Source organism: Sphaeramia orbicularis, chromosome 5, assembly GCF_902148855.1.
Source record: "Sphaeramia orbicularis chromosome 5, fSphaOr1.1, whole genome shotgun sequence".
Lineage (NCBI taxonomy): Eukaryota > Metazoa > Chordata > Actinopteri > Kurtiformes > Apogonidae > Sphaeramia > Sphaeramia orbicularis.
The window spans coordinates 9,203,139-9,217,054 of NC_043961.1; the positions used below are offsets into that span (position 1 = coordinate 9,203,139).

The 13,916-nt window shown below is 36.9% G+C and overlaps 1 protein-coding gene across 1 annotated transcript; it reads right to left on the minus strand.

Moving 5' to 3' along the window:
* Nucleotides 1–461: 461 nt before the first annotated feature.
* cxxc1b (CXXC finger protein 1b) lies at nucleotides 462–7,783 on the minus strand. The gene is made up of 14 exons (XM_030133772.1): nucleotides 7,657–7,783; nucleotides 6,434–6,549; nucleotides 6,242–6,342; nucleotides 6,002–6,138; nucleotides 5,114–5,269; nucleotides 4,879–5,025; nucleotides 4,656–4,763; nucleotides 4,337–4,515; nucleotides 3,604–3,811; nucleotides 2,880–2,990; nucleotides 2,739–2,788; nucleotides 1,919–2,015; nucleotides 1,666–1,818; nucleotides 462–841 (listed from the first exon to the last, which is right to left on the minus strand). The coding sequence occupies exons 1-14, from the start codon at nucleotides 7,657–7,659 to the stop codon at nucleotides 695–697; spliced, it is 1,713 nt and encodes a 570-aa protein (XP_029989632.1). The 5' UTR covers nucleotides 7,660–7,783; the 3' UTR covers nucleotides 462–694.
* Nucleotides 7,784–13,916: the final 6,133 nt, after the last annotated feature.

Here is a 13,916-nt window from a genome sequence, read left to right on the forward strand (position 1 = left end):
TCAGGATATTCCACATGCCTTATTTGGACTATTTGTAGCAAATAGAATCTTCTGTTTCCATGACCTGAATTAAAATCATAAGACTGTCATATTCAGCGTAATAGTGAAATATTAGTGTCCATGCACTCATCTGTTTACAGCTCCACTTTATTTTATTCAGTTCTAATACCTACACTGGAACTCACTACTTTAACTGTTTTGACTGATTTAACATTAAATCTTTAAACTTTAATTAAGACTGCTTCTTATTCTTGTTTATTCTTTTTTCTTTTTAATCTTTTCTGCACTTTCCTTTTGTTTAATGTTTTATTCTGCTATTGTCTTAGTATTAGTGTATGATTTTAATGTTATTTCATGTGATTTTATGCCTTTGTAAACCACTCTGAGTTGCCTTGTGTATGTATGGTGCTAAACTAATACATTGTCCGTGCATGTAAACATACTGAAAAGCAGATTAATCATTCAGGGTTGAGCTGTTTATTTCAAATGATCATGTCAAATACAGCAGTTTTAGTCAGTAGTTCAATTAACAGAGGAAAATATAGCTCCATTTACCACACAAAGCTGATTATCATAAAAAGAGTTTTTTAAAAATATTATCAAATTGGAAAATCTGTGTGCATTAGTCCAGTTACCCTCTGCACCGTCTCATGGATCAGTCTTTTGTTTTGACAGTGGCCTACACAGAGGCAGACTACCGGTCCTTATTGCTGCGGAGGTCCGTTGTCACGGGGTCGTGCTGAATCGTTTGGTGCAACATCAGAGCGAGGAGCCCGGCTCGGTTGGTCATGGCGGTCCGTACGTTCCGCTCTTGTTCGAAGAGCTCATCCAACTTGTACCACTGCGTGAAAAAAAAAAAAAAAAATGCAAACACAAGTTCATACGTAAAAAGTACGAAAATGACCAAAAACAGAGGAGTGTCTTTTATCCAGGGTTCGAACACATTTTTCAAGGTCAAATTCAATCCCGTTTAAGAGTTCTTTTCACCTTATCACTGCGGTCAAATCCATATCTGCATGAATACATATACTCATGACAATGATGTACATTATATTATGTATAAATGTCTAAAATTATGATTCATAATAACAAAAAGTTTACAAATTAAAGGAGAACAAAAGGGTTTATCCAAAAAAAAGAAGCCACTTAGCATTCTTCAGACACACTGGAACCAAAGAGACAAAGATTCAAAGAGAAGATTCAGATACTCTGTTTTACAATTTTACAAGTGTGTATTTGTGTTTGTCTGCAATAACGGTTTTTATGTGTTTTGGCTGTGTTTATATTTTCTCTCTGGTTTTGTTCATGTCTTTTTTCTTCTCAGGGAAACGCACAAAAATTCCAATGTACCTATACAGTGATGTATCTGTGAAAATGCAAATAAAGTCTATTCTATTCTACAAAATTGTAACTGGGGTCGACCTGAGAACACCTGGAATTTACTTTATGACAAAGTTTTATTTTTCTAAATGTATCACCTCTGTAAGTAGCTTTGGCTGCACATCTAACCTGACAGAGTTAATATTAAAAATGAATAAATACATAAAATCAGAGTTAGAATTCATGCACTTTCCAGACCTTGAAAATACAACATTGAAATTCAAGCATTTTCCAGCCCCCATACCAACCCTGTTTATATGATCTAGTTGTTGACGTTCAACTCACCACCCTGACCCGCTCCAGGTCCACCTCAGCTCTCCGAAGCTTTTCCCAGTTGTAATGTTTGTTACATTTTCTTTTGGAGACTCTGCAGTAATCCCCTGTGAGCTCGAACACGTTCTTCACCAGAGGACATCCACACACCTCGTCAACTGGAATCTGGACAAATGAAGAGGTAAAAAAAACTGAACTGAAAAAACCTACTTTATGTCGTAGCTTCATCAAAATCATCCAGAGGAGCTGCACCGGTTGGACTGACCTTGGGATCTCTGGAATGTTCTGGACACAAAACCTGAAGCCTCTTGCAGTAAGTCTTACTCTGAGGATTGTACACGTCACAGAAGAGTCTAGTGGCTCTGTGGAAAATACAACATTAGTGAAGATACACAAAGAGGAAAAACTGCCATGAGCATGAAGTTTTTTTTAGGGATGCACAATAATTATCGGTCCGACATTGGAGGAAAAAAAAAAGACGTCATTTAGACAATTCCGATAATTACAGTTTCCACCGATAAATACAGCCCATAATAACATATCTAAATTGCTTAGATTTTGTGCATTTCATAAGAAGAAGAAACAGAAGAACAAGAAGAAGATTCGAAAACGCTGAATGTCCAAACAGCTGATCGTAGCTTAATGCCCCAGAACAGTGATCAATCATCACCAAAGTACATGTGGACATCTGTAGCCACGCCCACTTTCACCTCTACTAAAATCCCAACCCCAGTTTAATGGCTGTTGCCCAAGTTCAGCCTTGTCCTCTCCATAGGGACACATTATAAAGAAAAGGCTGAACAGAGCTGAATGTGTGAAAACAGCGGCTGATCATCACCACATTCTGTCTCTGACATAAATAGAACTAAAAACTATTGTCCATTTGAAGCAGACATAAGCTTTAGGTTCTGTAGAAGCCTTTATTGCACTGTTAACAGAGTTTAACACTGACTGGAAACAAGAAGAAAATAACTGGAACAATGAGAACTATTGGGGTTTGGTATCGGTTACCAGAAGCACGAAGTTATCAGTATCGGTTTTAAAAAACTATTATCGTGCATCCCTACTTTTTTTAGTTTTCTTACCCTTCGATTCTTGTGGGGTACATGGAGCCGAAGGACGTCTGACTTTCATACTGTAACATAATCATAAAGAACAGTTTCAAATGTCATGTTTCAGTATAAGAAGAAACAAACACTCGTTCTATTCTACGTGCTGATACTGACCTTTGCATAACATCGTTCCATGTGTCTCAGAGCGACTTTGGGGTTAATAGGATGACTGCAAGAAACACAGAAGATCTGCAGGTCTGTGTCCTCACTGTCGCCTTCATTCACCTGAAAACACAGCCAAAGCACTTTAAGCACAAACCTGGAACTATCAGCTACAAACACAAATGAAAACAGCAGTAAACCACACCCCCAGGCCACACATGATATATGTGACTCCGCCCTCTTTGGTTCTGATTCCAGGAGATGTTCACTGTCTTATCTGTTTTTCCAAAAAATGCTTCTGTTGTGTCACAATAAGGTTGATCATATTTGTTCCATCTATAGTTGCATTAGTTTTTGATTATTGATGATATAGAATCAGACCACTGCATCAGATCCACCACTAGAGTCTAGACTTTATGGAGGAGAATCCTTGTGAAGTCTGATTATCCCTGGCCTGAACCATTCTGACACAAGCCTGATGATCCGGATCCTGTCATTGTCCAATCCGTCTGAGGTTAAAGACATGAGAGGACACTGCAGTACTAACCCATGGAAGGATCTGAACTCTCTGCCCAGTTAAATCCAGTAAATGTTGCAATCAAAACCAAAGGTGATGCAGTCAAACATTGCCACTGTGTCTTTTCTTTTTTGTCCATGCAGTGTATGACATCATGACAGTAACAGATTCAGGCTCGGTCGGTCCTTCAGAGGCGTGTGCAGGCTGCTGTAGACCTACCTCTTCGTCCTGCTGAACCGCCTGCTGCTTGGCCTTGGCGATGATTCCCTCTAGTTCATGGAAGCGTCGCTCCATGTCGGTGAGACGCAGCCGGGCGTTTTGCTGCTCCCGACGGATTCGCTCCAGCTGCTTTTTACCGTGTTCTTCTGCGATGCAGGGACTCTGCTGCCACTGCTGGATACGCTGAGGCAGAATCTCATAGATCCGACTGTGAATCAACACGCGCACAGATTAGAGGAAGGACTGAAAACTTGGACACAATAATAGAAAACACTAAGAGACACCATTAGTATCATGTTCATGTAAAGCTTCTAACACTAGGAGGAGCAAGAGTACTTTAACTGTGGAAGGAAGAAGCACTAGAATTATCAGGACTTGTATTCTAGTGTGTGATTATCAATGCTTTTCTTTTCTATGTGATAGTAGTAGTATTAAATTAAAATATTAAAGACTAAGACTAAGTACTGGTAACTGTAAAAACTTTATTTATAAGGCTCTGAAAATGTTACCCAGTGATTGTCAATGTAGTAAATATTGAAATAATACAATGTTTGAATATTTTTGTACCTCATGCCATCACCCTGTCTGTCTAAGATGTTCAAAATGTCATATAAAATTGAAAAAAAAAAATCCTAATATGATATTTTACGTGCACCCCTACTCTGAACCGACAGTGTTCCTGACAGCTGATATATTGACAGATGCAGTACTCCATCGGTGGAACGGCTCTTACTTTGCTGCTAACTTCATGCCACAGTCCTCAGAGCAGTATTTGGAGCTGGGTCGGGCCGCCTCCACACAACTGGGCCCCAGACACTGACGCTGGCCCCCGTGGTCCCGCAGATCCCCCTTCTCACTGTGTCTGCTTTTGTCCTTGTGTTTCTGCTTCTGTTTGTGGCGGCGCGATTCTTTCTACAAACATTTCAGAGAGAAGAGAAGCGATAGAACAAAAGACATATGTCATATATTATGTCATATATTGTCATATGTGTTAGTTCCTTTTACTGAAGTAACATTTGTCAAAACTTCATACAAAAAAACTGAAATCTTACTTTCTTGTCAAATTTCTTTTCTCGTCTCTTGACGTGCTTCACTTTTACAGCTTTCTTCCGTGTGACAGGACTAAAAGGCGGTTCGTCGTCATCATCACTGCCCCAAGCCTGGATGAGAAGAAAACTATGAAATACTGCACAACACATTTAATTTAATGTTGTAGTTCCAGCTGCACATTAAGAATCAAGTTGATCCAAATTTAACCCCAGTGTTTTCTGCTACCATGTTGTCATCGAGTCCAGCTGATTTGTACTGTTGGTAAAGCTCCGCCTCACTGTCGTAGTCCTCAGAATAATGTCTCCGTCTGTAGTAAGAATTCTCTCTTCTTTCTCGCAATGAAAACTCCTCCTCTTTCACACGCAACATTTTCTGTCAGTCAAGAGGAACACTGTCAATATGGAACATTTACACAATAATCTAAGTTCCATATGAGGTGAGCAGTGATGGAGTGTCTTACCCTGGCCCGAACCTCACACTGACGAAACCTGCACTTTTGTCTGATTTTGTTGGGGCCCCCAAACTTCTTCATGTCTTTGCAGAAGTCACACTGGGCACAGTCCTCCGTCCTTCTGCAAGGTTCACATTCACCACACATACGAACTGAGCGCTTCACCTGAAGGGGTTAAACAATGTGCTTTGAGGAAAACCACGTCCACTCAGCGGTGCAGAAAAATCAAAAACACTCATAGAATTTTAAAACATGAAAAGGAATCCATGCTGATGTGACATTTAAAAGGGGTCATTTGTCTTTTTTAAATGCTATTCTTCCTTTTCCCACATTTCCCTGTGGTCTCCATAAACTGTGAATGCTCTGCTTGGGTCTGAATTCTTCATTAATTCAACTCCACAGGTCCATCTTCAACCCTGTTTCTGAGTAACAACACCAGAAAGGTGGTTTGGAGCGCTGGCCCTTTAAATGCATATAAGCCACTTCAGGCCCTGCCCCCTCCAGGTTGTTGGCTGTGCTGCTCTGTCCCGTTCAACCAGCTACTGAACATTTTAGGTAATGGGCTCCAAGTTTGGACATATTTTCAGTATGGACTACAACCACTGCTGCTGACAATTATGGAGAAATACTGGAGAAATGTTGCTCTGAAGTCTGGACCTTATATGTGCAAATGTGGAGACAGAACTAATTAAGAAGGAATTCAAACAGGTTGTAGAAATCCACTGGGTTTTTGCCCAAATGAATATAAAGATAGTTTTGCAGCAGCTGGTGGGTTCAAATTCAAACTGTATGAACTATTAGGATCCAAATACACAAAGAAATGAACCCCAGACTAAGAAAAGTGAGTCTAGACAAATATGAACCCTTTAAGTTACAAGTCAAGGTACAAGCACTTACTTTTGATCCCCTTCTCCTTTCACTCTTATAGTCTGGAGTACTCGGGGTGCTGTACTGTTTTTCATTCTTGTCAGATTCAACATCTTTGTCACGGCTTTTCTTCGATCTATACTTTATTTCCAACAAGGGATTTTTATCTGGTGACAGAAAATAAAAGCATATTGTTTCATTACATAAATAATATTTTAGGCGTGGCACTGCCTTATCAAACACTTTATTCAGAAGATCCTATCGAACCACCTCTGCATCTCATGCAGTACCACTCCCGGATTGCCTTGGCCATTTTCTCTGTGATGTTAATGCAGTGTCCGTGGAACCACTCATTGCAGTTATCACAGCCGCTGTTAAAACACAAGACACAAAAGTATGAGTGCGACTGCATCCACAGTAATTGAAGGAGTGCAACAGCAGTAATGATGGATGAAAACTTGCATCATGAAGCAGTTAATGTCTGGTTTCCTGCAGATACAGTACAGCGGGGCGTTCTCCCCCTCCATACTGCTGGTCTCTGGACCAGGCGCATGTTCCATGTCGGACATTTCGCTGTCCTGAAAAACACAGTTAAAATCAATCATCAAATACAGATTCATTTATCTCCATCTGACGGAGACCTGTCCTGGATGATAACTTGCTTCTATTGTTTTTAAGTTTCTCATACCATATTTATACTTTTATTTGTTAGTTTTATATGTTCTTTATTATTTACATATTTTAAAGGTTGTTTATTATCCCAAATAAAATTCTAATAAATTTGATCTATTTTCCTGCAACATCTGTTTGGTAAGACTCTTCAAATAATAGGAACACTCCTTCATAATCAGTCGAAATAGTCATGCTTTCCCTGTAGATAGAACATGTTTATGTAATGTTGATAGTTCTACATGTTATTTTCAGTTACAACTCTTAGACTTTATTTAAGGGAAACCAGGGAGAAGAATACAAATTTCAAGTGCAGATTATTAATGATCTCGTCTGGAATGAAAAGAAAAAAGTTTTAATACTTTACCAATAACTTAAAATGCACACTGACTTATTAATTTATTAGTGTGTTTACTCCAGGTTGCTTTTCTCAATATTTCGTTAGAATTGATAAATGTTCCAAAATACATCAACCAAATGCTCTGACTGGTAATGATCCAGAAATTATAATTTAATATTAAAGACACTATGGACCATGTAGAACCAAGTGTAAATGCACAATGTTAACTCAATGTACACTTAATATTATCCAAACATAATCCATTGTGCATGGTTCTATATGTCATAGCATTTACTTTTACATTTGAAGATCACATCATAATTTCATGATGCACTTCTTTAAAGTGGGCTGTACACAGCATTAAGCTAGCACCTACAGAAGACAGGTTAGCTTATTAGCCGGAGATTTGTTTACATCAGTAAAAGTGATATTTTCGATTATTGCTTGCTAATTCATCAGCGTTTCTGTGAAACACGGCAGTAAATAGGTGATATTAGGTCTTTTTGGTTTGATTTATTCTGTATTTTCAAAAACAGGACTCACATCTGAACTAGTTTAAGCTCATGGTTAAGTTGGAACAGTTTTCAGAAAGACGTGCTCGGTAGTTGGTCACTTTTCACTTCACAAAACTACATCAACCAATTTCCAAATCCGTCTTGAAATACCGGGTACTTACCATTATCTGAAATCTGGATGCTTTGTAAATAAAAGACAACAAAGATTCAACGACGCGGTAAACCTTCGGACCCGTCAGCTACCGCTAAGCTAAGCTAAACAACTACGGATATAACACCAAGATGCTCTAACTAACGGGAAAGATTCTAAACTCTGCCCTGTTACCATTGACAGAAGCGAAACGAGTCGTCAGCTGCCTTTTGATCACATGTACCATTTTTAGCCAATAGGATCAGCTCTTCGACTTAAACCAACGGTGTCCGAAAAATGAGATAGAAGACCCGAGTAGCTTTCTCAGCTGTTGCGGTGGAGATTAGTGATATCCATACTGATTTTGGCCATTTTAAAAACTTTTTTCTTATAAAAATGTTAAATAAGATTAAAATAAATGTAAACGTGAAAGTCTGCAGAGCTGTTGTAAACGGACCCCGACTGTCGCAACACCTAAAACTATGCACTTGACTCAGAATGATCAAAACGAATAACTTTTTAGACTTCTCTCTGATTGTGTGTCCGTGTTCATGTTTATACATGGCTGCTGGGTTTGTTTGTTTGTTTGTTTTTTTTTATTTCCAACACTTATTTTATTTAAGTATTTTGTTCTTGTTTACTGTAAATTCTACATGAAGTTCAAATGAAACAAAAATACATAAATTGCACGTCTTCGAAGGAAAAACGGAATATTTTGGTTTATATCCAACTAAACGGCTTCATAATTGTCTAGTTTATGCATAACATTCATAAGATCACCATAAAGTTGCCTTAAAGTTATGAAATAAACGTTTACCGAACTGCTCCCTCCGTGGGACTCCATTCCAACAGGACTGCCTCCGGTCTGTCTTCACATAGGAATCTTCTCTTTCGTTAGATTTTCTTTAGTCTCACCACTCTCATTAGTCATTGGTCAGAGTTCTTCTTCTGTGGTGGCAAAGTAAAATAGATTTCAGTGTTATCGCCCCCTAGTTGTGTTTTAAAGTTTGTTACAAAGCTGTTCCTGGGCCTGAAAATAAAAAGTCAGTTCAAATTCCTCTGTCTCCAAGTGTTTACTCCTGTTGGATTCTGTTGGAGTCTGGTTTATTCCAGCTCTATATGTTAAGTGTCATCAGATAACTTTTATTATGATTTGGCGCTATATGAATACAATTTGATTGATTGATTGATGCAAGCAACTATGGATTAGATATTATACAACAACAATAATACTACTACTACTAATAATAGTAAAAGGTAAGATAAAAAGAAAAACTCTTGTGTTTATAAATAATAGAAATATCCAGTTGTTTTCCACACACACCCCTACACACATGCACGCTAGTACACACACACACACACACACACACACACACACACACACACACACACACACACACACACACACACACACATTAGGAGACATCCTGCAGATAGGAGGAGAGAGCTTTTCTGATGCAGTTATTGCTCCATTACTGCAAACCCAGGTCACTGAAGGAGGATCCATCTACTTTCTGTGATTAAACCTTCCTGTCGGAGCACCTACCTTCAAAACACACCATGACATGTAAGCATGATTTATTTTGTTTTTCACAAATGACAATATGTAGAAGGAACTTCTGCAAGTTTTATCAGTTCTCTGAAGTAACTCATAAAATGTAAGATATGGCTCTATTTTTTTTAATCCTATTGAATATTTGATTTAATTCAAATATATTTAATAGAGAAAACTACACTGACTGTCATTTTGATATTAGTTTGACTGATAATACTATTTTGTATTCCCTCTCTTCCCTGTGTCTGGTTATTGTATGATCCTTCGAATGGAGTTGGACTTTTCTGCATGTTTTCATCTGTGTGTCGTCATTTCACACAGACGTTAATTATACAAATAGTAAAACCTCTCATTCATTACAGAGCTGTGGTGGTACAGTATGTGTGAGTGTTCATACTATAAATGCTTCTAAAGTGGAGATAAATAATAGATTCACTCCTCTCCCTAAATGTCTACTCATCACTTACAGCTTTGAAACCACAGCCACTCTGACACGACACGACTGCGGTTTCTTCAGTCAATGATGATGATTCATTTGAACATGTGTCAAAGTCGACTTCACTTAATAACTGACCAATATTTTTGCACTCAGGTTAATTAGTGCATTATTTCAGTTTGTTTTGTCATGATCGTGTCAACTGTTTTCTAAATTAGATGCTGATAATACATGTGCATGATGGAGGCCAAGCTGAATTTAACCAAAATAAATGTTGAAAATAAGAGCGCTGACAAATCAAAGCTTCATGACCCACTTCTGATGAATGAGAGTGACGCAGCACAAACAGGTACGTTCACACAAACACAGAGTTTTAGTGTCAGAGTTCCAGAGTCATGAACAAACCTACAAAAGGCACAGGATCGAGTCAGATTTATTCATTATCTATTTATTTATTTATCTATGTATTTAGTGTTTCTATTACAACAAGTATTATTGCATTGTCATTATTATGCATTTTGTTTTACTCTTTATGTTATTGAAAGAAATGATATTTATAGATACATAACCATCATTTCTTTTCTTCTATGTCATTTTTATTTATCCCTATGCTTCATGGAAGGTATTAAATGACATTCTTGTATTTTGTTTAAAGTACAATTAAGTCAAAGGTGGGGTCATTCTGTAAGCCTTTTGGGTTTCCGACCTCACCTGCACACTTTCCTACCCTTCTCTCTGTCAAGAGAGATATTTACATGTATTTGTCTTATTTTATACTGTATGTGCAAATAAATAAATAAATAAAAAATGACCCAAAGTTTAGGAAAACACAAGGAATTATATATATATATATATATATATATATATATATATATATATATATATATATATATATACAGGGTGGGGAAGCAAAATTTACAATATTTTGAGGCAGGGATTGAAAGACAGTGTATGACCAATTAGTTTATTGAAAGTCATGAGAATTTATTTGCCACAAGAAAACTGACATAATAGAAAATGTTTTTATTCTATGTGTCCTCCTTCTTTCTCAATAACTGCCTTCACACGCTTCCTGAAACTTGCGCAAGTGTTCCTCAAATATTCGGGTGACAACTTCTCCCATTCTTCTTTAATAGTATCTTCCAGACTTTCTCATAATAGTTTTGCTCATAGTCATTCTCTTCTTTACATTATAAACAGTCTTCATGGACGCTCCAACGATTTTTGAAATCTCCTTTGGTGTGACGAGTGCATTCAGCAAATCACACACTCTTTGACGTTTGCTTTCCTGATTACTCATATGGGCAAAAGTTTCTGAAAAGGTATGGATAATAGTGTTAGGTATGATTATGACATCAATATATGTTTGGTTTCAAAACAATTGACGTAGTGCCTGCTGAGAAAAAACAACTAAATGTTCATTGTAAATTTTGCTTCCCCACCCTGTATATATATATATATATATATATATTTATATATATATATATATATATATATATATATAATTATTGATTTATTTCGAATATGGAAATGGTACAAGCTTCCTGATTGCTACTAAATTGACTTCTTTGCACAACATCATATAGAAATGAAAATTCAAGGAAGCAAAAACATAATACACACAAAAAAAGAAAAAAAAAAGAATAAGTCATATTCAAAAAGGAGTGAGAAATAGTATGTTTGTGCAGTCATGTCACATTTGGGGAAGTGATAATGACGTCTGTTTCATGTTATTTTATTTGACAATAGTGTTTGAAAGTCAGTGTTAAATGTTCTTACATGGTTCCTGCAGGTCCCTACAAAGTCCAAAACCTAATAATCACTGAATTATAGTTTTAAATGTTGTAAAACTGTATTCTATTGTAAGCTTTCTATTATTTTTATAATACTGTTTTAACCCATAAAGACCCAGTGCTATCATCTTTTCATGGTCATCAGATATGACCCACTTGGACGTTCAGAGGCTCTGTAGTTACCATGGAAACACCATCATCTTCTACAACATTGATTCACCAGTAAAACCCATGGAGTTGGATCAATGACAGTGGATGGACACACGGTTTATGTTCAGTTAATGACAGACTGGACTGAAAAAGACACTGTTTATTCAGTTTGATCTGTTGTTGTATAATAACCATCAACTTTAATCTGAGCTTTTATGAACATCTACATGATCAGTGAATTAAATACAGGAAAATACATGATTTACACTGATAAAATCCATAATACAGAGGATAATATTATCATAAATGGAGATAAATCACTTAAGAAAAGTTAAATGTAAAGAAAATTTCACTTGGGAACTGACCCAAAGGTAGTGCTGGGTCTTTAAGGGTTAAAAAAACTGTTGTTTCTATAGTTTTGTTCAGTTTATTCTCCTTGTGTTTCAGGATCTTTGACTGAAGTCACTATTTGTTCTGAGCAGTTGTCGACTGAGGACACTGAGGTATCCTCCGCTGACACCTCTGTGAACACATTTAAAACAGCAGGTAGTGAAGTATCTGTATACTCTGTGTACTTATACTTCTTCCTCTGTGTACTTATACTTCTTCCTCTGTGTACTTATACTTGCTTCCTCTGTGTACTTTTACTTGTTTCTCTGTGTACTTTTACTTGTTTCTTTGTGTACTTATACTTGTTTCTCTGTGTACTTTTACTTGTTTTTCTGTGTACTTATACTTGCTTCCTCTGTGTACTTTTACTTGTTTCTTTGTGTACTTTTACTTGTTTTTCTGTGTACTTATACTTGCTTCCTCTGTGTACTTTTACTTGTTTCTTTGTGTACTTATACTTGTTTCTCTGTGTACTTATACTTGCTTCCTCTGTGTACTTTTGCTTGTTTTTCTGTGTACTTATACTTGTTTCTGTTGCAGTTGTCCCTGTTCATCCAAACGCTGGACGGACCACATCAGTGTCTGTGGAACACATCCATCCTCAACCTCTTCACACACTGTTGTCGCCTTCCACTCAAATGTGCACCGTCCATGAAGTCAGTCAGTCATTTACATCAATGAGTCGAAGTGAACAAAGCCTCAAAACGACTACGCAAGCTGACGAAGAAGGTACAAATAGCAAACACTGTGGATTTTACTGTGGAAACTTTTTTCGATCAGTCTGAAATGACTGCAACTGGGTGAAAATTAACCCATAAAGACCCAGGGCTACTTTTGTGGCAGTTCCCATATGATTTTTTCCTCTAAATTTACCCTTTCTGAAGTGATTTATCACCATTTATTGCATTATTATCTTTTGTGTTTTGCATCATTTCAGTGTAAATCATGCATTTTGTTATATTTAATTTATTGATCATGTAGATGGTCATAAAAGCTAGGATTAAAGTGGAGGGTTATTATATCAGAAACAGAGGAAACTTGAGAAAATAGTGACTTTTTCAGCCGAGATATCATTAACTGAACATAAACCCAGTGTGTCCATCCACTGTCATTGATCCAACTCCATGGGTTTTACTGGTGAATCAATGTTGTAGAAGATGATGGTGTTTCCACAGTAACTATGGACACACCTATTATTTTGTTCATTTTTATTCGTTTTACATGTTATTTTGTTTTTATTGCATATTTTATTTTTTGTGGTTTGTTTTCTACATGTTGCTTATTATTTTGTTGATTTATGTTTCATTTTTGTTCATTTAATTGGCTAATTTGGCTGTTTTTTTTTTTTTCATTTTGTTGCTTAATTTTTTTTTTTTTGTTTGTTTGTTTCATTTTAGTTAACTTTTTACTTATTTTTTCCAAATTATTTATTATTTTGTAATTTTTTAAAATTTACTTATTAAACATAAACCCAGTGTCTCCATCCGCTGTCATTGATCCAACTCCATGGGTTTTACTGGTGAATCAATGTTGTAGAAGATGACGGTGTTTCCACGGTAACTACGTAGCCTCTGAGTGTACAAATGGGTCATATCTGATGACCATGAAAAGACGAAGAACTGTATTTTACACCAATTATTGACATGGATTGATAGGATTAGTGGATCAACAGGTATTAAACAGTTTAGATCAGTAGAAGACTTTGAATGTTTGGGTCTTTATGGGTTAGCTAAACAAACAGTTCCCGTTTCTTTGTTGGAGAATTCCTGCAGTGATTTGAGCTGCACTTTCTTTTAAACCTTTAACTGATGCAGGAGCTTCTCATTCTTAAACAACCATCAGTTTGATAGACACAGAACCACTGGACTGTTTCAGTGGGAAAAGGTCACATGGTCTGATGAGTCCACACTGACCCTGGTCCAGAAAGATCATCAGGGTGAACAGAGACATGTATGAGCTGATTACCC